At 47.4% G+C, this 23365-nt stretch overlaps 1 protein-coding gene across 7 annotated transcripts in view; it reads left to right on the forward strand.

Annotated features, from left to right (window-relative positions):
- LOC106588110 (regulatory-associated protein of mTOR) overlaps positions 1-23365 on the forward strand; it is a 218903-nt gene that overhangs the window by 165524 nt on the left and 30014 nt on the right. For all 7 annotated transcript variants that reach the window (XM_014176787.2, XM_014176794.2, XM_014176814.2 and 4 more), the window contains 5 exons: positions 8187-8327; positions 8520-8640; positions 8943-9083; positions 12330-12485; positions 17887-18005. In XM_014176787.2, coding sequence (XP_014032262.1) covers positions 8187-8327; positions 8520-8640; positions 8943-9083; positions 12330-12485; positions 17887-18005 — 678 coding nt within the window. The remainder of the gene's footprint in view (positions 1-8186; positions 8328-8519; positions 8641-8942; positions 9084-12329; positions 12486-17886; positions 18006-23365) is intronic.

Raw genomic sequence — 23365 nt, forward strand, 5'->3', positions numbered from 1 at the left:
GCGATGAGGGAGAGAGGCCAGCAATGAGGGAGAGAGGCCAGCGATGAGAGGGAGAGAGAGAGGCCAGCGATGAGAGAGAGAGAGAGAGAGAGAGGGCCAGCGATGAGAGAGAGAGAGGCCAGCGATGAGAGAGAGAGAGGCCAGCGATGAGAGAGAGAGAGGCCAGCGATGAGAGAGAGAGAGAGGCCAGCGATGAGAGAGAGAGAGAGAGGCCAGCGATGAGAGAGAGAGAGAGAGCCAGCGATGAGAGAGAGAGAGGCCAGCGATGAGAGAGAGAGGCCAGCGACGAGAGAGAGAGAGAGAGAGGCCAGCGAGAGAGAGAGAGAGAGAGGCCAGCGATGAGAGAGAGAGAGAGAGAGGCCAGCGATGAGAGAGAGAGAGAGAGAGGCCAGCGATGAGAGAGAGAGAGAGAGAGGCCAGCGATGAGAGAGAGAGAGAGGCCAGCGATGAGAGAGAGAGAGGCCAGAGATGAGAGAGGGAGAGAGAGAGGCCAGCGATGAGAGAGGGAGAGAGAGAGGCCAGCGATGAGAGAGAGAGAGAGAGAGGCCAGCGATGAGAGAGAGAGAGAGAGGCCAGCGATGAGAGAGAGAGAGAGAGAGGCCAGCGATGAGAGAGAGAGAGAGAGGCCAGCGATGAGAGAGAGAGAGAGAGAGGCCAGCGATGAGAGAGAGAGAGAGAGAGGCCAGCGATGAGAGAGAGAGAGAGAGAGAGGCCAGCGATGAGAGAGAGAGAGAGGCCAGCGAGTGAGAGAGAGAGAGAGGCCAGCGATGAGAGAGAGAGAGAGAGAGGCCAGCGATGAGAGAGAGAGAGAGAGGCCAGCGATGAGAGAGAGAGAGAGAGGCCAGCGATGAGAGAGAGAGAGAGGCCAGCGATGAGAGAGAGAGAGAGAGGCCAGCGATGAGAGAGAGAGAGAGAGGCCAGCGATGAGAGAGAGAGAGAGAGGCCAGCGATGAGAGAGAGAGAGAGGCCAGCGATGAGAGAGAGAGAGAGGCCAGCGATGAGAGAGAGAGAGAGAGGCCAGCGATGAGAGAGAGAGGCCAGCGATGAGAGAGAGAGAGAGGCCAGCGATGAGAGAGGCCAGCGATGAGAGAGGCCAGCGATGAGAGAGAGAGAGGCCAGCGATGAGAGAGAGAGGCCAGCGATGAGAGAGAGAGAGAGAGAGAGGCCAGCGATGATAGAGAGAGGGAGAGAGTCCAGCGATGAGAGAGAGAGGGAGAGAGTCCAGCGATGAGGGAGAGAGGCCAGCGATGAGAGAGAGAGGCCAGCGATGAGAGAGAGAGAGAGGCCAGCGATGAGAGAGAGAGAGAGAGAGAGGCCAGCGATGAGAGAGAGAGAGAGATGCCAGCGATGAGAGAGAGAGAGAGAGAGAGGTCAGCGATGAGAGAGAGAGAGGCCAGCGATGAGAGGGGGAGAGAGAGGCCAGCGATGAGAGAGAGAGGCCAGCGATGAGAGAGAGAATGAGAGCGAGGACAGCGATGAGAGAGAGAGAGAAGCCAGCGATGAGAGAGAGACCAGCGATGAGAGAGGGAGAGAGAGACCAGCGATGAGTGAGAGAGTGAGAGAGAGAGAGAGGCCAGCGATGAGAGAGAGAGGCCAGCGATGAGAGAGAGAGGCCAGCGATGAGAGAGAGAGGCCAGCGATGAGAGAGAGAGGCCAGCGATGAGAGAGAGAGGCCAGCGATGAGAGAGCGAGAGAGAGGCCAGCGATGAGTGAGAGAGAGGGAGAGAGGCCAGCGATGAGTGAGAGAGGCCAGCGATGAGTGAGAGAGGCCAGCGATGAGTGAGAGAGGCCAGCGATGAGGGAGAGAGGCCAGCGATGAGGGAGAGAGGCCAGCGATGAGGGAGAGAGGCCAGCGATGAGGGAGAGAGGCCAGCGACGAGGGAGAGAGGCCAGCGACGAGGGAGAGAGGCCAGCGACGAGGGAGAGAGGCCAGCGACGAGGGAGAGAGGCCAGCGACGAGGGAGAGAGGCCAGCGACGAGGGAGAGAGGCCAGCGACGAGGGAGAGAGAGAGGCCAGCGACGAGAGAGAGAGAGAGAGAGGCCAGCGACGAGAGAGAGAGAGAGAGAGGCCAGCGACGAGAGAGAGAGAGAGGCCAGCGATGAGAGAGAGAGAGAGGCCAGCGATGAGAGAGGCCAGCGATGAGAGAGAGAGAGAGAGGCCAGCGATGAGAGAGAGGCCAGCGATGAGAGAGAGAGAGAGAGAGAGAGAGGCCAGCGATGAGAGAGAGAGGGAGAGAGTCCAGCGATGAGAGAGAGAGGGAGAGAGTCCAGCGATGAGAGAGAGAGGCCAGCGATGAGAGGGAGAGAGGCCAGCGATGAGAGGGAGAGAGGCCAGCGATGAGAGAGAGGCCAGCGATGAGAGAGAGGCCAGCGATGAGAGAGAGAGGCCAGCGATGAGAGAGAGAGAGGCCAGCGATGAGAGAGAGAGAGGCCAGCGATGAGAGAGAGAGAGGCCAGCGATGAGAGAGAGGGAGAGAGAGGCCAGCGATGAGAGAGAGGGAGAGAAAGAGGCCAGCGATGAGAGAGAGAGAGAGAAAGAGGCCAGCGATGAGAGAGAGAGAGAGAGAGAGAGAGAGAGAGGCCAGCGATGAGGGAGAGAGGCCAGCGATGAGAGAGAGAGAGAGAGAGGCCAGCGATGAGGGAGAGGGTCCAGCGATGAGAGAGAGAGGGAGAGAGTCCAGCGATGAGAGGGAGAGAGTCCAGCGATGAGAGAGAGAGTCCAGCGATGAGAGAGAGAGTCCAGCGATGAGAGAGCGAGAGGCCAGCGATGAGAGAGCGAGAGGCCAGCGATGAGAGAGCGAGAGGCCAGCGATGAGAGAGAGAGAGGCCAGCGATGAGAGAGAGAGAGGCCAGCGATGAGAGAGAGAGAGAGAGAAAGAGGCCAGCGATGAGAGAGAGAGAGAGAGAGAGGCCAGCGATGAGGGAGAGAGGCCAGCGATGAGGGAGAGAGGCCAGCGATGAGAGAGAGAGAGAGAGAGAGAGAGAGAGGGCCAGCGATGAGAGGGAGAGAGAGGCCAGCGATGAGAGGAGAGAGAGGCCAGCGATGAGAGGGAGAGAGAGAGAGGCCAGCGATGAGAGAGAGAGAGAGAGGCCAGCGATGAGAGAGAGAGAGAGAGGCCAGCGATGAGAGAGAGAGGCCAGCGATGAGAGAGAGAGAGGCCAGCGATGAGAGAGAGAGAGGCCAGCGATGAGAGAGAGAGAGAGGCCAGCGATGAGAGAGAGAGAGGCCAGCGATGAGAGAGAGAGAGGCCAGCGATGAGAGAGAGAGAGGGCCAGCGATGAGAGAGAGAGAGAGGCCAGCGATGAGAGAGAGAGAGAGGCCAGCGATGAGAGCGAGAGAGAGGCCAGCGATGAGAGAGAGGGAGAGGCCAGCGATGAGAGAGAGAGAGGAGAGGCCAGCGATGAGAGAGAGAGAGAGAGATGCCAGCGATGAGAGAGAGAGAGAGGTCAGCGATGAGAGAGAGAGAGAGAGGCCAGCGATGAGAGGGAGAGAGAGGCCAGCGATGAGAGGGAGAGAGAGGCCAGCGATGAGAGGGAGAGAGAGAGAGGCCAGCGATGAGAGAGAGAGAGAGAGAGGCCAGCGATGAGAGAGAGAGAGAGAGGCCAGCGATGAGAGAGAGGCCAGCGATGAGAGAGAGAGGCCAGCGATGAGAGAGAGAGAGGCCAGCGATGAGAGAGAGAGAGGCCAGCGATGAGAGAGAGAGAGGCCAGCGATGAGAGAGAGAGAGGCCAGCGATGAGAGAGAGAGAGGCCAGCGATGAGAGAGAGAGAGGCCAGCGATGAGAGAGAGAGAGAGAGGCCAGCGATGAGAGAGAGAGAGAGAGAGAGCCAGCGATGAGAGAGAGAGAGAGAGAGAGACCAGCGATGAGAGAGAGAGAGAGAGAGAGACCAGCGATGAGAGAGAGAGAGAGGCAGCGATGAGAGAGAGAGAGGCCAGCGATGAGAGAGAGAGAGAAAGAGGTCAGCGATGAGAGAGAGAGAGGCCAGCGATGAGAGAGAGAGGCCAGCGATGAGAGAGAGGCCAGCGATGAGAGAGAGAGAGGCCAGCGATGAGAGAGAGAGAGAGAGAGAGGCCAGCGATGAGAGAGAGAGAGAGAGAGAGACCAGCGATGAGAGAGAGAGAGAGGCAGCGATGAGAGAGAGAGAGAGGCAGCGATGAGAGAGAGAGAGGCCAGCGATGAGAGAGAGAGAGAAAGAGGTCAGCGATGAGAGAGAGAGAGGCCAGCGATGAGAGAGAGAGGCCAGCGATGAGAGAGAGAGGCCAGCGATGAGAGAGAGAGAGAGAGAGGCCAGCGATGAGAGAGAGAGAGAGAGAGGCCAGCGATGAGAGGGAGAGAGAGAGAGGCCAGCGATGAGAGGGAGAGAGAGAGAGGCCAGCGATGAGAGGGAGAGAGAGAGAGGCCAGCGATGAGAGGGAGAGAGAGAGAGGCCAGCGATGAGAGGGAGAGAGAGAGGCCAGCGATGAGAGGGAGAGAGAGAGAGGCCAGCGATGAGAGGAGAGAGAGGCCAGCGATGAGAGAGAGAGAGGCCAGCGATGAGAGAGAGAGAGAGGCCAGCGATGAGAGAGAGAGAGAGAGAGGCCAGCGATGAGAGAGAGAGAGAGGCCAGCGATGAGAGAGAGAGAGAGAGGCCAGCGATGAGAGAGAGAGAGAGAGAGGCCAGCGATGAGAGAGAGAGAGCGAGAGAGGCCAGCGATGAGAGAGAGAGAGAGAGACCAGCGATGAGAGAGAGAGAGAGAGGCCAGCGATGAGAGAGAGAGAGAGAGGCCAGCGATGAGAGAGAGAGAGAGAGAGGCCAGCGATGAGAGAGAGAGAGGCCAGCGATGAGAGAGAGAGGCCAGCGATGAGAGAGAGAGAGAGAGAGGCCAGCGATGAGAGAGAGAGAGAGAGAGAGGCCAGCGATGAGAGAGAGAGAGAGAGAGAGAGGGCCAGCGATGAGAGAGAGAGAACCAGCGATGAGAGAGAGAGAGAGAGGCCAGCGATGAGAGAGAGAGAGAGAGGCCAGCGATGAGAGAGAGAGAGAGGCCAGCGATGAGAGAGAGAGAGGCCAGCGATGAGAGAGAGAGGCCAGCGATGAGAGAGAGAGAGAGAGAGGCCAGCGATGAGAGAGAGAGAGAGAGAGAGGCCAGCGATGAGAGAGAGAGAGAGAGGCCAGCGATGAGAGAGAGAGAGAGAGAGAGAGAGGCCAGCGATGAGAGAGATGAGGGGAGTGAGAGAGAGAGATGAGTGGAGAGAGAGAGAGAGATGAGTGGAGAGAGAGATGAGGGGAGTGAGAGAGAGAGATGAGGGGAGTGAGAGAGATGAGGGGAGTGAGAGAGAGAGAGATGAGGGGAGTGAGTGAGTGAGAGAGAGAGAGAGAGAGAGAGGAACAGAGTGAGTGAGTGAGAGGGGGAACTGAGTGAGTGAGAGAGAACAGAGAGAGTGAGTGAGAGGGGGAACTGAGTGAGTGAGAGAGAACAGAGAGAGTGAGTGAGAGAACAGAGAGTGAGAGAACAGAGTGAGAGAACAGAGTGAGAGAACAGAGAGTGAGAGAACAGAGTGAGAGAACAGAGTGAGAGAACAGAGTGAGAGAACAGAGTGAGAGAACAGAGTGAGAGAACAGAGTGAGAGAACAGAGGTGAGAGAACAGAGAGTGAGAGAACAGAGAGTGAGAGAACAGAGAGTGAGAGAACAGAGAGTGAGAGAACAGAGAGTGAGAGAACAGAGAGTGAGAGAACACAGAGTGAGAGAAAACAGAGTGAGAGAGAACAGAGAGAGAGAACAGAGTGTGAGTGAGTGAGTGAGAGAGCAGAGTGAGTGAGAGAGCAGAGTGAGAGAGAGCAGAGTGAGAGAGAGCAGAGTGAGAGAGAGCAGAGTGAGAGAGAGGCCAGCGATGAGAGAGAGAGAGAGGCCAGCGATGAGAGAGAGAGAGAGGCCAGCGATGAGAGAGATGAGGGGAGTGAGAGAGAGAGATGAGGGGAGTGAGAGAGAGAGATGAGTGGAGAGAGAGAGAATGAGTGGAGAGAGAGATGAGGGGAGTGAGAGAGATGAGGGGAGTGAGAGAGAGAGAGATGAGGGGAGTGAGTGAGTGAGAGAGAGAGAGAGAGAGAGGAACAGAGTGAGTGAGTGAGAGGGGGAACTGAGTGAGTGAGAGAGAACAGAGAGAGTGAGTGAGAGGGGGAACTGAGTGAGTGAGAGAGAACAGAGAGAGTGAGTGAGAGAACAGAGAGTGAGAGAACAGAGAGTGAGAGAACAGAGTGAGAGAACAGAGTGAGAGAACAGAGTGAGAGAACAGAGAGTGAGAGAACAGAGAGTGAGAGAACAGAGTGAGAGAACAGAGAGTGAGAGAACAGAGAGTGAGAGAACAGAGAGTGAGAGAACAGAGAGTGAGAGAACAGAGAGTGAGAGAACAGAGAGTGAGAGAACAGAGAGTGAGAGAACAGAGAGTGAGAGAGAACAGAGTGAGAGAGAACAGAGTGAGAGAGAACAGAGAGAGAGAACAGAGAGAGAGAACAGAGTGTGAGTGAGTGAGTGAGAGAGCAGAGTGAGTGAGAGAGCAGAGTGAGTGAGAGAGCAGAGTGAGAGAGAGCAGAGTGAGAGAGAGCAGAGTGAGAGAGAGCAGAGTGAGAGAGAGCAGAGTGAGAGAGAGCAGAGTGAGAGAGAGAGAGCAGAGAGAGAACACAGAGAGAGAACGGAGAGAGTGAGAGAGAACGGAGAGAGTGAGAGAGAACGGAGAGAGAACAGAGAGTGAGAGAGAGAACAGAGAGTGAGAGAGAGAACAGAGAGGGAGAGAGAGAACAGAGAGGGAGAACAGAGAGCGAGAGAGAGAGAGAGAGAACAGAGGGCGAGAGAGAGAGAGAGAGAACAGAGAGCGAGAGAGAGAACAGAGAGCGAGAGAGAGAACAGAGAGCGAGAGAGAGAACAGAGAGTGAGAGAACAGAGAGTGAGAGAACAGAGAGAGAGAGAACAGAGAGAGAGACAGAGGAGAGAACAGAGAGAGAGAGAACAGAGAGAGAGAGAACAGAGAGCGAGAGAGAGAGCAGAGAGAACAGAGAGCGAGAGAGAGAGAGAGAACAGAGAGCGAGAGAGAGAGAACAGAGAGCGAGAGAGAGAGAACAGAGAGCGAGAGAGAGAGAACAGAGAGCGAGAGAGAGAGAACAGAGAGCGAGAGAGAACAGAACAGAGAGAGAGAGAGAACAGAGAGCGAGAGAGAGAGAGAGAACAGAGAGCGAGAGAGAGAGAACAGAGAGCGAGCGAGAGAGAGAGAGAACAGAGAGCGAGAGAGAGAGAGAACAGAGAGCGAGAGAGAGAGAACAGAGAGAACAGAGAGAGAGAACAGAGAGAGAGAACAGAGAGAACAGAGAGAGAGAGAACAGAGAGCGAGAGAGAGAGAACAGAGAGCGAGAGAGAGAGAACAGAGAGCGAGAGAGAGAGAACAGAGAGAGAGAGAGAGAACAGAGAGAGAGAGAGAGAGAACAGAGAGAGAGAACAGAGAGCGAGAACAGAGAGAGCGAGAGAGGGAACAGTGAGAGCGAGAGAGGGAACAGTGAGAGAGGGAACAGTGAGAGAGGGAACAGTGAGAGAGGGAACAGTGAGAGAGGGAACAGTGAGAGAGGGAACAGTGAGAGAGGGAACAGTGAGAGAGAGGGAACAGAGAGAGAGAGAGAAGAACAGAGGCATGCAGATCAGTGACTAAGCAGAGAGGATTTTTAATTAATTTTCAATTCTGTTGGGGGGGATTTCTCAAGAGGAGAGGCATATTTACTCTCTCATACACACACACACACTGGGCCAAGTTTGAGTTAGTTTCGCATATGACAGGCACTGCACTGAGGGAGATACTTAAAGAATAAACAATGGATTATGTGGACCTATACTGTCTTTGTGGCTTCTTGGGGTGATTATTGAGAACAATTTAGAGGTAGGAGTTACTGTTATTTAGCTTACGCAGTTAATTAGTGTGATGGGTGGGGTATTGCGTGGCTAATGGTAATTTATTATTTTCAGCCACCATTGATTTTCTCAGTAAATATGGCTGCATTAGAAATGAGAGGATTAAGGAGTGAGTATTAGTATTGATTCCCCTTTTTAAAAAGCAGCACCAACGCAATCTAACCAATGACTGACCAATGACTTGGTCTGGATCCAACCAGGAAGTGACTAGGAAGTGAATTCCCTTGGTACCAGAACTATCTCCGGTCTCCTCAGGTGCGCTGTGCGGCGGTGTTTGCCCTGGGGACGTTTGTGGGGAACTCAGCCGAGCGAACGGACCACTCTACGACCATCGACCACAACGTGGCCATGATGCTGGCACAGCTCATCAACGACGGCAGCCCAGTGGTCCGCAAGGTGGGTTGTACACACACACACACACACGTTTTTTCCCTCACCTCACTATCTCCAATGTTCTTGCTGAGGTCGTTGACTGATTTTTACTGTGGGATGATGGACTGTGGTATGTCTTCTGCTGTGGGTGACTTGGTTTTTGACCGTGTGGGTGTTGGGTTCTGGTTGACTGTGTGGTGGCGGTGGGTTCTACAGGAGCTGGTGGTGGCTCTGAGTCACCTGGTGGTTCAGTACGAGAGTAACTTCTGCACCGTGGCCCTGCAGTTCATGGAGGAGGAGAAGAACTACCCTGTACCGTCACCTGCCAACACCTTAGGTACACACACACACTTCAAACCTCTGTCATAACCATTACAATAGGAAGTCATTGACGTGTGTTGTTGTACAGCACGCTGGTCCGCTTAGACTTGTCCCGGAGACTAACTGCTATACATGTGAAATGGGGTTTAGGGATCTGATGGAGTTGGAATGAAATATGCAGCATGTTTTGATAGAGCACATCAATATTTAACATGACCTTTATTACCTCTTCTCATATTGATTGTCATGTCGCCACTGTATTCCATTTAGTGCCAAATGAATCGGTTAATTGACCTTCCCCTGTGTGTGTCTGTACAGAGCCCGGTAACCTGACTCCAGTGCGCGACAGCCCGGCCATCCCTCGGCTGCGTTCAGTCAACTCCTACACCAACATCAGAGCTGCCACCACCGCACGCAACCTCAACAAGAGCCTGCAGAACCTCAACCTCAACGAAGAGGGTAGGAGAGAGAGACGGAGAGGATGACATTGAGGCGGGTGGGCGAGAGAGAACTGAAAAAAGAGAGATGGATAGAGAACTGTGGTTATATACTATAAAGGAGGGAGAAGGAGACAATGAAGGAGAGAAAGAAAGCGACTTAAGGGTAGAGAATTCTCTCTTCTTTCTCTCTGTGACTGCCTCTCTTCTTTCCCAAAGAATTACTTGAGTTGATTTGAAGCATCATCATCATAGTCAAGATGGCAAAGTCACAACAGAGAATATAATCCTCCTCAGGTTTACCACGCTGTCGCTAGGGCTTAGTGTGGTGGAGGGGGGCTGCCTTGCTCTGCTTACACACACACACACACACACACACACACACACACACACACACACACACACACACACACACACACACAGTTTTGAGAGCCTATGTCTATCATACACCCACAGCATTATTGGAGGATTACACTCTTGACCCCCTCTCAGCCCCCGCTGTACTGACTGAATCAGATGTCAGCTCATTCTTGCTGAAGCCCCTGTCAACACAGCCACATAGCAATATAGCCATGCTGAGTAATACTAGCCGCTAGCATGTTAGCTTACCGCTTACAGCCTGTCTGAATCCACATCGTCCACTCATTCTAACTGGCAGCAGTGCTTGTCGCCAACAACCATGATAAACCGTTTAGCCTGCCTTGCCTACTCCCAATCCCCATCTCAATATGCACTCCGTCCCAGGGATATATGGCGGCCCTTTTGTGTGAGTCAGGCGATGAGAATGGGGAGTTGTGTAGAGTTATAGAGTGTGATGACTCGGGCGGACAGTTAGAATAGGCTGGGGAGATGGAATGGAAAGTCCAGTCAATAGCTTGTAGTTTTCTAGCTGGGGGGGGGGGTAATTTCTTGAGCTAGTAAAACGTTGACACCTCACTTTACCTGCAGAGACACACACACATAGACACACAAAATCAAACAATCAGAGCAGAACAAGTACTTTATTTTCACTCTCCATTTCATACTGTTCCATATGCATTACTTCAGGGTATAGTTATTCTGGTATATTTCAGGGTATAGTTATTCTGGTATAATATGGTATATTTATTCCGGTATCATTTGGTATATTTCAGGGCATAGTTATTCTGGTATCAAGACATATCTCAGGGTATATCTTTTCTGGTATCAGATAGTATATTTATTCTGGTATAATATGGTATATTTCAAGGTATAGTTATTCTGGTATAATATGAAATATTTCAGCGTATAGTTATTCTGGTATAATATGGTATATTTATTCTGGTATAATATGGTATATTTCAGCGAATAAATATTCTGGTATAATAGGGTATATTTATTCTGGTATAATAGGGTATATTTCAGGGTATAGTTATTCTGCTATCATATGGTATATTTCAGGGTATAGTTATTCTGCTATCATATGGTATATTTCAGGGTATAGTTATTCTGGTATCTCATGGTATATTTCAGGGTATAGTTATTCTGGTATCATATGGTATATTTCAGGCTATATTTATTCTGGTATCATATGGTATATTTCAGGGTGTAGTTATTCTGGTATCAGAAAGTATTTTTCAGCATATAGTTATTCTGGTATCATATGGTATATTTCAGGGTATAGTTATTCTGGTATCAGATAGTATTTTTTCAGCGTATAGTTATTCTGGAATCAGATAGTTATTCTGGTATCATATGGTATATTTCAGGGTATAGTTATTCTGGTATCATATTTCAGGGTATATTCATTCTGCTGTCAGATAGTATATTTCAGCGTATAGTTATTTTGGTATAATATGATATTTATTCTGGTACAATATGGTATATTTCAGGGTATAGTTATTCTGGTATCATAGTATATTTCAGGGTATATTTATTCTGGTATCAGATAGATATTCTGGTATCATATGGTATATTTCAGGGTATAGTTATTCTGGTATAATATGGTATATTTATTCTGGTATAATAAGGTATATTTATTGTGGTATAATATGGTATATTTATTCTGGTATAATATGGTATATTTCAGAATATATATTCTGGTATAATATGGTATATTTCAGGGTATATTTATTCTGGTATCATATGGTATATTTCAGGGTATAGTTATTCTGGTATCAGATAGTATTTTTCAGCATATAGTTATTCTGGTATCAGATAGTTATTCTGGTATCATATGGTATATTTCAGGGTATAGTTATTCTGGTATCATATTTCAGGGTATATTTATTCTGCTGTCAGTATATTTCAGCGTATAGTTATTTTGGTATAATATGATATTTATTCTGGTACAATATGGTATATTTCAGGGTATAGTTATTCTGGTATCAGATAGATATTCTGGTATCATATGGTATATTTCAGGGTATAGTTATTCTGGTATCATATGGTATATTTCAGGGTATATTTATTCTGGTATCATATGGTATATTTCAGGGTATATTTATTTTGGTATCATATAGTATTTTTCAGCGTATAGTTATTCTGGTATCAGATAGTATTTTTCAGCGTATAGTTATTCTGGTATCAGATAGTTATTCTGGTATCAGATAGTTATTCTGGTATCATATGGTATATTTCAGGGTATAGTTATTCTGGTATCATATTTCAGGGTATATTTATTCTGCTGTCAGTATATTTCAGCGTATAGTTATTTTGGTATAATATTATATTTATTCTGGTACAATATGGTATATTTCAGTGTATAGTTATTCTGGTATCATATAGTATATTTCAGGGTATAGTTATTCTGGCATCAGATAGTGATTCTGGTATCATATGGTATATTTCAAGGTATAGTTATTCTGGTATCATATAGTATATTTCAGGGTATAGTTATTCAGGTATCATATGGTATTTATTCAGGTACAATTTGGTATATTTCAGGGTATATTTATTCTTGTATTAGAGGGGGTATAGTTATTCTGGTATCAGATGGTTATTCTGGTATCATATGGTATAGTTATTCTGGTGTCATATGGTATATTTCAGGGTATAGTTATTCTGGTATCATATGGTATATTTCAGGGTATAGTTATTCTGGTATCATATGGTATATTTCAGGGTGTAGTTATTCTGGTATCATGTGATATATTTCAGGGTATATTTATTCTGGTATAATATGGTATATTTCAGCGTATAATTATTCTGGTATAATGTGGTATATTTCAGCGTATAATTATTCTGGTATAATGTGGTATATTTCAGGGTATAGTGATTCTGTTGTGTAACTACTGTTGTGTATGTCTAGGTGGTCCGGTGGCGTTCTCTCCAGGTAACCTGAGCACCAGCAGCAGTGCCAGCAGCACCCTGGGTAGCCCTGACAACGACGAGTACATCCTCTCCTTTGAGACCATAGACAAGATGAGACGAGTCTCCTCCTACTCCTCCCTCAACTCCCTCATAGGTAGGAAAAACTACTGGCCTGCGCCACCCTTACTACTGGCCTGCGCCACCCTTACTACTGGCCTGCGCCACCCTTACTACTGGCCTGCGCCACCCTTACTACTGACCCTACGCTACCCTTACTACTGACCCTACGCTACCCTTACTACTGACCTTAAAATAGGGCTCCAGAATGTTCTGAATTGTGTTGTTCAATAGAGAGAGATTTTTTGAGATTTTTTGCATTAATATCATAAGCCAATTTATTTGGGGCTAAACTCAGACCACATTAGCTAGATCGCTAACACTAAATATAATACCCACTGCTAGTAATCATGTATTCATCTGAATGTAATGTCCTTAAGAAACGTTGATGCCTACTACCCTATGCACTAGCAATGGCCGATGCGCATTTCAAGTGCACTGTATATCTCCAAGCCAAATATACCGAACAAAAAGATATTCAACTATTTTACTGAGTTACAGTTCATATAAGGAAATCATTAAATTGAAATAAATTAATCAGGCCCTAATCTATGGATTTCACATGACAGGGCAAGGGCAGCCAATCAGAATGAGATTTTTTTTCCCCCACAAAAGGGCTTTATCGCAGACAAAAATACTCCTCAGTATCATCAGCTGTCTGGGTGGCTGGTCTCAGATGATCCCACTGGTGAAGAAGCCAGATGTGGAGGTCCTGGGATGGCGTGGTTACACGTGTTCTGCGGTTGTGAGGCTGGTTGGATGTACTGCCAAATCCTCTAAAAACAACGTTGGAGGCGGCTAATGGTAGAGAAACGAACATTAAATTCTTTGCCACACGCCTATGGTGGATATTCCTGCAGTCAGCATGACAATTGCATGCTCCCTCAAAACTTGAGACATCTGTGGTATTGTGTTGTGTGACAAAAGTGCATATTTTAGTGGCCTTTTATTGTCCCCAGCACAAGGTGCACCTGTGTAATGATCATGCTCTTTAATCAGCTTCTTGATATTCCACACCTGTCAGGTGGATGGATTATCTTGGCAAAGGAGAAATGCTCACTAACAGGGATGTAAACAAATTTTGAGCGAAATAAGCTTTTTGTGCGTATTAAATATTTCTGAGATGTTTTATTTTAGCTCATGAAAAATGAGGGACCAACACTTTACATGTTGCGTTTGTATTTTTGTTCAGTATAAAATATCTTGGTTGAGAAAAAAGTATACCCACAGAAAGCCGAGGACATTCTCTCTTCAACAGTTTCAACAGGTGTTGCTTCCAACTCTGTTTTTCCCACAATTGGATTTTTAAATGTTATACAATCAGAACCCTTTTTTGGGGGGGGGGGAGCATGTGGCTCGCGTGTCACAACAGGCACCAGCGAAACAGTTACAGTTGCTGGGCAGACACTTTCATTACAGGAATCTTGAGGATAATGCACTCTGTTTGACCAAATCATGGACGTTTTGAAACTTTTGAGTGAGTTGACCTTGTAATGAATGTTCAGCTCGCACCAATGCAACCAATATTTTTTTTTTTACCTGCACAGCCAGGTCAAATGGGATTAAATGGTCGCAGTATGGAGCCCTGCCTTCCTATACTTTTCCATTTCTCCTGCTTCAATTCCCTCATACCCGTAGGTAAGACTCTTGTTCTCAACCTACCATCCTCTACTGTTCAACTCACGAGGGTGCCCCTGGCTCCAAAAGACTGAGTGCTTTTCCTGGTCTCACTGGCCCCGCTCTGTTTCCCCTATGCTGTGGTGATTGGCAGAGGCCTTGATGCGTCCCGACACTCAGTTTGTGTGTGTGGAGAAAAAGCATTAACTCACCAACAACACGAGGGAGGGAGGGAGTGAGAGAGGTGGAGAGAGATGGGGATTCCCTACCTTCTGTTGCCGTTTTGAGAAATGCCCGCTTCACACACCAACTGCCCTTGTTTTTGACAATGTACTCCAAAACAGTGGTTTCCAACTCCAGTCCCCCCAACAGCACACATTTGAGTTGTAGCCCCGGACAAACTCACCTGATTCAACTCATTGAGGGCTTGATGATTAGTTGACAAGTTGAATCAGGTGTGTCTGGGTGTACTTTTGTGGGAACTGGAGGACCAAATCTGGGAACCACTGCTCCAAAAGACGAGGACACGGCTACACACACACACACACACACACACACACACACACACACACACACACACACACAGACGAGTACACTACACACGCATCCCTCAAGTGCACCACTGACCCGTGGGAACACACCGCTGTGTTAACTCAGATTAATCAAATAATCCAGTATTAATCAACCCCCACAGGAAGCCGGATTGGCCAAGTCCATCACAGCCACCTCTGTCCATCACCGCTTTACCATTGAAGTCTGACGAATAAATGACCAGGAAATGGATATAAAAGATAATAAACAATTCACATTCTGGTAGACGTTTCTGTCGCTACCCTTTTAACCAGTGCGTTTAGCATTCATTCAGCCTTTGTCTAAACCCTTCCCAAGCTGCACTAACACCATCATGAGGTCTGATTCATTCTAAACAGGTTGAGTATGAAATTGGCCCCTCGCCCACTATGCTGTGTCCACTTTAGCATCTTACCATAGAATAGTATTAGTCATTATATTTCCGTTGTCCTTACCTCCTTATGTGCTTGATTCTGACTCCCAGCTAGCAGCCCATGACATGGCATGCAAACAAACAGCATGGGGTTTGTACCATAGAGGGTTTAGCGTAGTGCTGACTCGATGCCTAAACATTTAGATATGTAACTTGTTTGGGAGCCTAGCCATGTTGCAGGAGCACAATTGGGTTGAGTTAGCTAACACTGGTCGGTCCCACAGAATATATAATTGATTGGGCAATATCTGGTACTTGATAGAAGTGCTCTTCATAAAGGGACTGTCCTAAAACAACACAACAGATGGCTCAGAATATGACACAGAATATGGACTTACAACTTAGAATTTTGGGAGAACTACCTCTTTAAGGTCCTGAGAGAGACTAGCGTTCTGTCCAGGGAGTGTACTTGTACAGCAAGCTGCCTCACGCTACAGAAACAGGAGATTCTATTCCCTCCTGAAAGTAACAGTTTGAAACGCTTAGTGAATCTGGCCTTTAAGATAAAAAGGAAAATGTCTTACACAGCAAAATACCACCCAGAGCACACCTACCTACTCTAAGGCGTTCTGATATCCTTCCTGACGTTTCAGTTTGGCCACAGCAAGGACTTGGCTCAGCTTCTCCCTGTGTCAGTGCATTTAAGATGCTCATGTTTGATTGAAGGAAATGGGTTATATACCGTAGCTTTCAGAGGCTGACCAAGACTTATATTGGATTGGGTGTTAAATATGCATTAACAGATGAGCTTTGAGACATTTTTTCTCTGTCTTGTTCGAATACTGCAGGGGAAGCTCCAAATGTAGCTGTTGTAGTGAGAAAGATCGTTTAGGATTTGACATGGTTGTAAAATTGTGCAGATGTTGCAAAGGTCCTCATACCAGGCCTTGCTGAACCCAATTCAGCCTGGGAATGATCTGTAGTCACAGTCTCTACTGATGAACTGTATAGCGTGCTGTGGTGATAATGTGTCTATGCCAGTGAAAACTGGTAGTATTTCCCTGTTTAAATGGCAGGGAAACAGTATTTCACATTCATCACCAGGGCTGTTTACCGCAGCACCTAATCACATTCATGCCCCTGGGCTAGAACCTAATCACCTCTTTACCTCGCTCACCCGCTCTCGCTTACACACACACTCTTTTCCCTTGCTCCCTCTCTCTTGCCTGATTACTTGATTGCTTTCTCGCTCCCTCTTTTCCCGTGCTCTCTTTCTCTCTCTCTCCTTCTCATGCTTCCGCTCTTGCTTACCCCCCTTGCTATCTCTCTCCCCGCCCTCCCCCTCCAGCTCTCACCCTCCCCCCCTCGACCCAAACTACAATCTGCTGCAGTACTATTAACCAGAGTTCCCGATTTTTCACACACTGTGTCTCTATGAAATGCACTGGTTAGCCGCAACAGTTCGTGATAGCCTGCCACGCCTCCCCTCACACATCCCTCATTCTACAGCCTCTGGAGGAGGAAGAGACAGTGTCCTCTCTTACCCTCAGCATAAAGTGACTCAACTCCCTAAGGACACTTTTCATTCTGTTCGCTATCTACAAGTATGAAGTGCTGGGGGGGAGGGAGGGAGGGAGAGAGGGAGAATTAACACTTGGATACCTTCACTGCCGGGCGTCGAGACGAACAGAAGATTGCATCAGACAGAGGGAGAGAGATCGTGTATGTATGTTTGAGTGAGGACAGACACAGCAAAGAAACTAGGGAGAGGGAGTGCTGTGTTCCTTGCAAATTGAGAGTCAATGTGCCATAATAATGAACTAGAAGAAGAGGGGGCACTCCTAATACAAAGAGAACGGTGACAGGCAGGTTTAGGCCCGGAGCAAAACAAACTGATGTTGACAGCTCCTTCGTGGCAAAACCCGGTGAGTGACCGTCTCTCTCGAACACAGCTCAGCGGCACTGCAGTGTTCTGTCAGGTTGAGTGGCAGCTTGGAATGAGGGATGACACTGCAGAGAGGACGACAGGAGATCGAGAAAATAGATAAATAAAATATGGAGGGGGGAGGTAGTCCTGGGTGGAAAGGGAGGGAATAATCGTCAAAGTGAACACACACTTTCTTACAAACACACACAGACCTGTCGCCCTCGGTAGGTAAAAAAGACAATAGCAGAGCACTTGCTCATTCATATTCCGCATAATGATGACAGTTAGCAGTCGTTCCTCTCACAATCAGCAATGGTGCAGAAGCCAGCTGCCTTCCTTGTGTGTGTTGATTAATGAGTTGCATTACCTGACACGGCGGCCATGTTGGCTCTAGCACCTCAGCAGATGACTGAGTGAAGGAGAAGTGAGACAATGGCAAGTCAGTGTGGATGTGAATGTTTTTGGATGTTAGATGACGGGTGATTAGCATCAATTGGATGTTAGCGTTTCTATGCTATGGTGATGATAGGGAATTCAGTGGTGGAGTGTGATCGCTAAGCATGCTGTGTTTGTGTGAGAGAGCGAGCGAGCGAGAGGGAGCGATTGTTGAGTGTTGATGGAAATCATGCTGTGTGCGTACGTGAGAAAATGAGACGGTGAGAAGGTTGGCTCTTATTGATGGTCGCTAATCAAATATTGATGCTAATCATGCTGTGTTTACGTGCTTGTTGAGAATGGGCGACGGAATGTAGATGTTCACTAATGTATATTGATGGTTTTCACACTGCGTTGGGTCGTTAGGTGAATGGTAATTCAGTGTGTGTGTGTGTGTGTGTGTGTGTTTGATGGTAATTGATGCTGTGTGCCTGTGTGTATTAACAGTAAGTCACATTGTCTGTGAATGTTGGATCATTATGTATATGGGTAATCGTGCTGTGTGTGTCGTTGCAGGGGTGTCGTTCAACAGCGTTTACACTCAGATCTGGAGGGTTCTCCTACACCTGGCGGCCGACCCGTTCCCAGAGGTGTCCGACCTGGCCATGAAGGTCCTCAACAGCATCGCCTACAAGGTACTAAACACACACTGTTCTCTCTCCCTCTGCTGTGTGTCTGTCTGTTTGGTTTTCTTATGCTGTTTTATGCTTTGGAAAGGTCATGTGGTTTCATACACGCACACCCACTCTCTCGTTCTCACTCACACACACTCACTCTCACTCTCCCTCTTCCCTGACATTTTCCCCACCTCGAGACCATTACTTTTGTGCAAATGCAATTAAGGCGAAACGACTCCCCCGGGCCAGCCACTGCAGAGAGGAGCAGCCTGCCGTTACTTAAGGAGGTGTAATAACCACTGTTGCACCCTTGTGCTGGAGATTGTATTTGTATTCCCTTGTATTTCCTGCTGCTGACACCATCAGTTCCTCGCAGTCCCCCAGAGCTGTTCATCTCATCTTTAGGGCTTCCCACTGAAGCCCGTAAAAAAAAAAAAAGACTTATTAGATATTACACTGCAACAGACCCTAATGTATGAAACACTGCAACAGACTCTAATGTATGAAACACTGCAACAGACTCTAATGTATGAAACACTGCAACAGACTCTAATGTATGAAACACTGCAACAGACTCTAATGCAGTGGTCACCAACCTTTTCTGAGTCAAGATAACTTTCGCAGTCAAAGCAAGCTGAGATCTTACTCCTCAGATGTATTATTTTTTTACATTAAACCTCACACATACGGTTTTGTAGGAATGAGGTTTGGGCAGTAGGCCTAATACATTATCTCAGCATATTGGCTGTATGATTGGCCTGCCAATATTGTTAATCAGACCATATTATATTTCAGAACTCGAGCTTTGATAACAAAATAGATCAATTGGTTTAGCACTTGTGAGGCACTGTTTAGCCTGAATTGAAATAATTACCGTAATTTCCGGACTATTAAGCGCACCTGAATATAAGTCGCACCCACTGAATAATTTTTTAATTTATTTTTTTGAACATAAATAAGCCGCACATGTCTATAAGCCGCAGGTGCCTACCGGTACATTGAAACAAATGAACTTTACACAGGCTTTAACGAAACACGGCTTGTAACAAAAATAAATGGGCTTTAACGAAATACGGCTTGTAACAAAAATAAATAGGCTTTAACGAAACACGGCTTGTAACAAAAAATAAAAAATTTGCAGTAAACAGTAGCCTACCAAGAAAGTCATTGGTCACCATCTTCCTCCTCCTGTGCACTGAAACCACTGAAGTCCTCTCCTTCGGTGTCGGAGTTGAATAGCCTCAGAATTGCTTCATCCGATATTGGATTGTTTTCATTGTCGCTCTCGTCACTTTCATCCGGAGGCAAATCCCCCACTGAGCCCTCTTCAACATGCAGCAGTCCAGCCTTTCGAAACCCGTTGATGATAGTGGATTTTTTGACAATGCTCCACGCTGTCAGGACCCACTCGCAGACTTGACCATAAGTTGCTCTTCGCATGCGGCCCGTTTTAGTGAAGGATTTCTCACCACTTGTCAGCCAAGCCTCCCGCTGAACACGGAGCGCCACCTTAAATGCACAATTTACACTGATGTCGAGTGGCTGCAAATACTTGGTTGTACCCCCAGGAATCAGGGTGACAAAATGACTACCGTAATCAGAATGATGGGAAGTTTGAGAGCGCTCGATTTAATCTAAACAGTAAACAAAAAAAGTTGTTTGACCTTAACCCGTTCGGCAATATCATTGGTCTAATGAAAGCTTCATGCCTCCAAAAAACTGAGCACGTTACAGAATGTGTTTTTTTGGAGAAAAAAATTTGAAAGCGGGAAAATCCATATATTTGCCGCGTCATTGTTTAAGCCGCGACGTTCAAAGCCCGGGAAAAAAGTTGCGGCTTATAGTCCGGAAATTACGGTAGCTTTTTTATTTTACACCTACCGGCAACAGCTCATCACGATTTAAAAAAGGAGCGCAAGCCTTTATCGTTCGTTGGCTTTTCTACAGAAATATTTGGTGATTGACTAGGAATGCCCTGAATATCAACCAGTCGATCAGATTGGCGACCACTGCTCTAATGTATGAAACACTGCAACAGACTCGAATGTATGAAACACTGCAACAGACTCTAATGTATGATGGGGCAGTATTTTTTAGATATACAATGTGGGCCACTGCTGCATTCTCAGTTCCTTGCAGATCTGTTCATCTCATCTTTAGAGCTTCCCACTGAAGCCCCGTAAAAAACAACAGGACTTATTAGATATTACATTGCAATAGACTCTAATGTATGAGGCACTGCAACAGACTCTAATGTATGAAACATTGCAATAGACTCGAATGTATGATGCCGCAGTATTTTTTAAATATACAATATGGGCCACTGCTGCAGTCTCAGGAAAGTGCATTTCACCATGAGTCTCTAACATCATGGCTTGTAAACTTATCGTCTCGTGTACTCGCTCTTTCTCCTCAACACAATCCACAGTCCTGTGCAACTCTTCTCTGAGACAGAAACAGGGGGAGGCCCAGGTGGAAATCCCTGTGCATCTCTGTACGTGTCCCATAATGACCCCTTATTCATGTAGTGCACTACATGGGGAAAAGGGTGTCATTTGGGACGCACATCTCTCTCTTTGTTGTTTCCTGCTCTTTTGATCCGTCTGTAGATGAGCATGGGAGGAACTATCATCTCTCAATTGCAGTGGTTGTTTCATCTCCCGAAGGTTTTCCTTCCTAAGATGATTTTAGGAGGATTTTCTTTTATCAGCCCCCCCACCCTCACAATACATTCTACCCCAGGATCAAATTGACTGATTTAACCTCTAAATGATCATTGCCGTAGAGACTTTTTTCTCTAACAACTTACCCGGTAAAATGAAAGTTAATGAACGAGCAATGAGATGGAGAAGACTTAAACTGTCTCTGTGTGTGTGTCTGTATTTCACATCACAAACAAATATTGCACTGTAAATTGAGTCTTCCTGTATTATGCTTATGCAAGCCATTCTATCCTTTATGTCCTTTATGTTGACTTTATGTTCGTATTCTTATCGTCATTTTTTCTTGTGGCGTTGTCGCTAAAGAACCTGCGTGTAAGCATTCCATTGGACGCTGTATACCATGTGCATCCTGTTCATGCGACTAATAAAACTCGAAACCTCAACTTTACTCCCGTCAACAAGAAAAAGCCATCTCACACGGATGCAGTGATTCTCTACTTCCCACTTACCTAGTCCTCACACACTCTTCAGTCTGGCAGCACTTCAAAGGGTCTACCCACACCTTCACACACACTTAAAAACAAGTGTCAATCCAGGTATTCAGTGTCCCGTGCTAAACGCATTATTGACTAGAGTGCGTAACAATTTGGTGCAGCCCGCGTCCGTTAAAGCCAGAGCTCTCCTTCCCTTGACAAGCAGAGAAATTATCTCATTGGTTTAAGTGTCCAACCGAGCAAATCCAATTCTGTTTTAATTAGGATTTTTAGCGCCTAGTTGCCAGGTGCCAAGGAGGATGGAAGTGTGAAGCGCATGCAGGCTCTATGTTCTCCAAATGAACATTTAGTGCAGTTTTTAGGGGGGGGGTACTTAGTCAGTTGTCCAACTGAATGCATTCAACTGAAATGTGTCTTCCGCATTTAACCCAACCCCTCTGAATCAGAGAGGCGTGGGGGGCTGCCTTAATCGACATCCACGTCATCGGCGCCCAGGGAACAGTGGGTTAACTGCCTTGCTCAGGGGCAGAATGACAGATTTTTACCTTGTCAGCTCGGGGATACGATCCAGCAACCTTTCGGTTACTGGCCCAACGCTCTAACCACTAGGCTACCCTGCCGCCCCTTAAGAGGTTTAAGCCTAAAGGTTAATTGCTTATTTTTTTGTATGTGGTCCATACTTTGTGATGATAAGATTGAAGTAGAATTTGGATGCGAGTCTTTGCTACTCTCTCACACTCTAATATCAGTCGTCCCGGTGCGTTGTGGGTGAATGGTAGCCTGCAACAGGGTTTCTTACTGCACAAGTTCAGGTAGGTCCCTTCCCGTTCTGTTTGGTTCCTAATGAATACCCCTTTTTGGTCCCAGATCTGGTTTTCTCTTGTGCCGACTCCTACAGACCACCAGTAGGAGTTGGCAAGAGAGCACAAACTGATCTGGGATCAGGCTTGATGAATGTCTCTTGCACATTCGGGGAAACACTGGTAGAAAAAGCTCTAAAACCCGCTGCATGAGATCATGACCTAACCACTCTTCTCAACCCACAATCTCTGGGCCTTACTGCCTTACTCAGCAGAAAATCACCACTCTCACTTCCACAATCCCTCCCCCTCGGTACTGCCTCCATCAATCAGATTGCTCCTTGCATCAGACCACGTCCCCTTCCAACCAATCACACCTCAGTTTGAGACCACTTCACGGGGCTGTTATCGTTGATCAGGGAGGTGTTCTGTACTTGTGTGCACCCGCAGAACATTTAAATCCCCCTTTTGAATAATTCAACACTCACAAGTATAGAGATACTGGCTGGCTGCATACCAAATGGCATCCTATTCCCTACACAGTGCACTACTTTTCACCAGGGCCCAGTGGTGCACCAAATAGGGAATAGGGTGCCATTTGGGACCTAGATGCCGTTAACGTTGTCTGCTGCCCGTCTCCTGGCCCGCCGGGAAGCCCCTTGTGATAACAGGGTTTATATGTACTCTACAGTATCTCTCTAGCTGTATGTATTTTGTTAGCTTGGCTTTTGGAAGTGATGAATAAGTAAGGGAAGTAAGTAGGGGGGGGGCAGGATGTTCCACAGCGCCGCGTTGGCGTCTCCGTTAAGTGCACCGGTGGCGGAACTGGACGCGTCTGTTCGAACAAAGAACTCGGCAGCGTACAATTATGCAACAATATGTCATGTTTTGTGTGCATTACGTTAGGAAGCGTTGTCTGTGGGAAACCATACACCTATGGGGCGAAGATGACTATGTACGCACTGGTGGTGGAACGAGTCGGTTTGAACCAGCCAGGCACTTAATGCCATGCAATTATGGGACACAATTACGCAGAAATTCTATGTACTGTTTTGCACACATTATGCTGGGAAGCGTTGCCTATTGGGGAACGATACGCATGTTTTCCATGCGTCGATGGTGACTATGCACCAATGGTGGAACGCGTCGGTTCAAACCAAGCACTTTATACCATACAATTACTCAACAATGGTATGTTTTGCATACAGGAAGCTTAGTCTGTGGGGTAACGATACCTATTGTCTAACATGCAATAATCATTATGACTGTGTTACATGGGAAATGACATCCCGCTAATTCAATTTCTTACACTGTCAGACTGACTTCATCACCAGCTCTTACTGATTGTGATAAAATGGCACATTTCACATCTTCCTCCTTTTGCTGTTCAAATCAAATCAAATGTATTTATATAGCCCTTC

The sequence above is a fragment of the Salmo salar genome, chromosome ssa02, assembly GCF_905237065.1.
Source record: "Salmo salar chromosome ssa02, Ssal_v3.1, whole genome shotgun sequence".
In the NCBI taxonomy this organism is placed as follows: domain Eukaryota; kingdom Metazoa; phylum Chordata; class Actinopteri; order Salmoniformes; family Salmonidae; genus Salmo; species Salmo salar.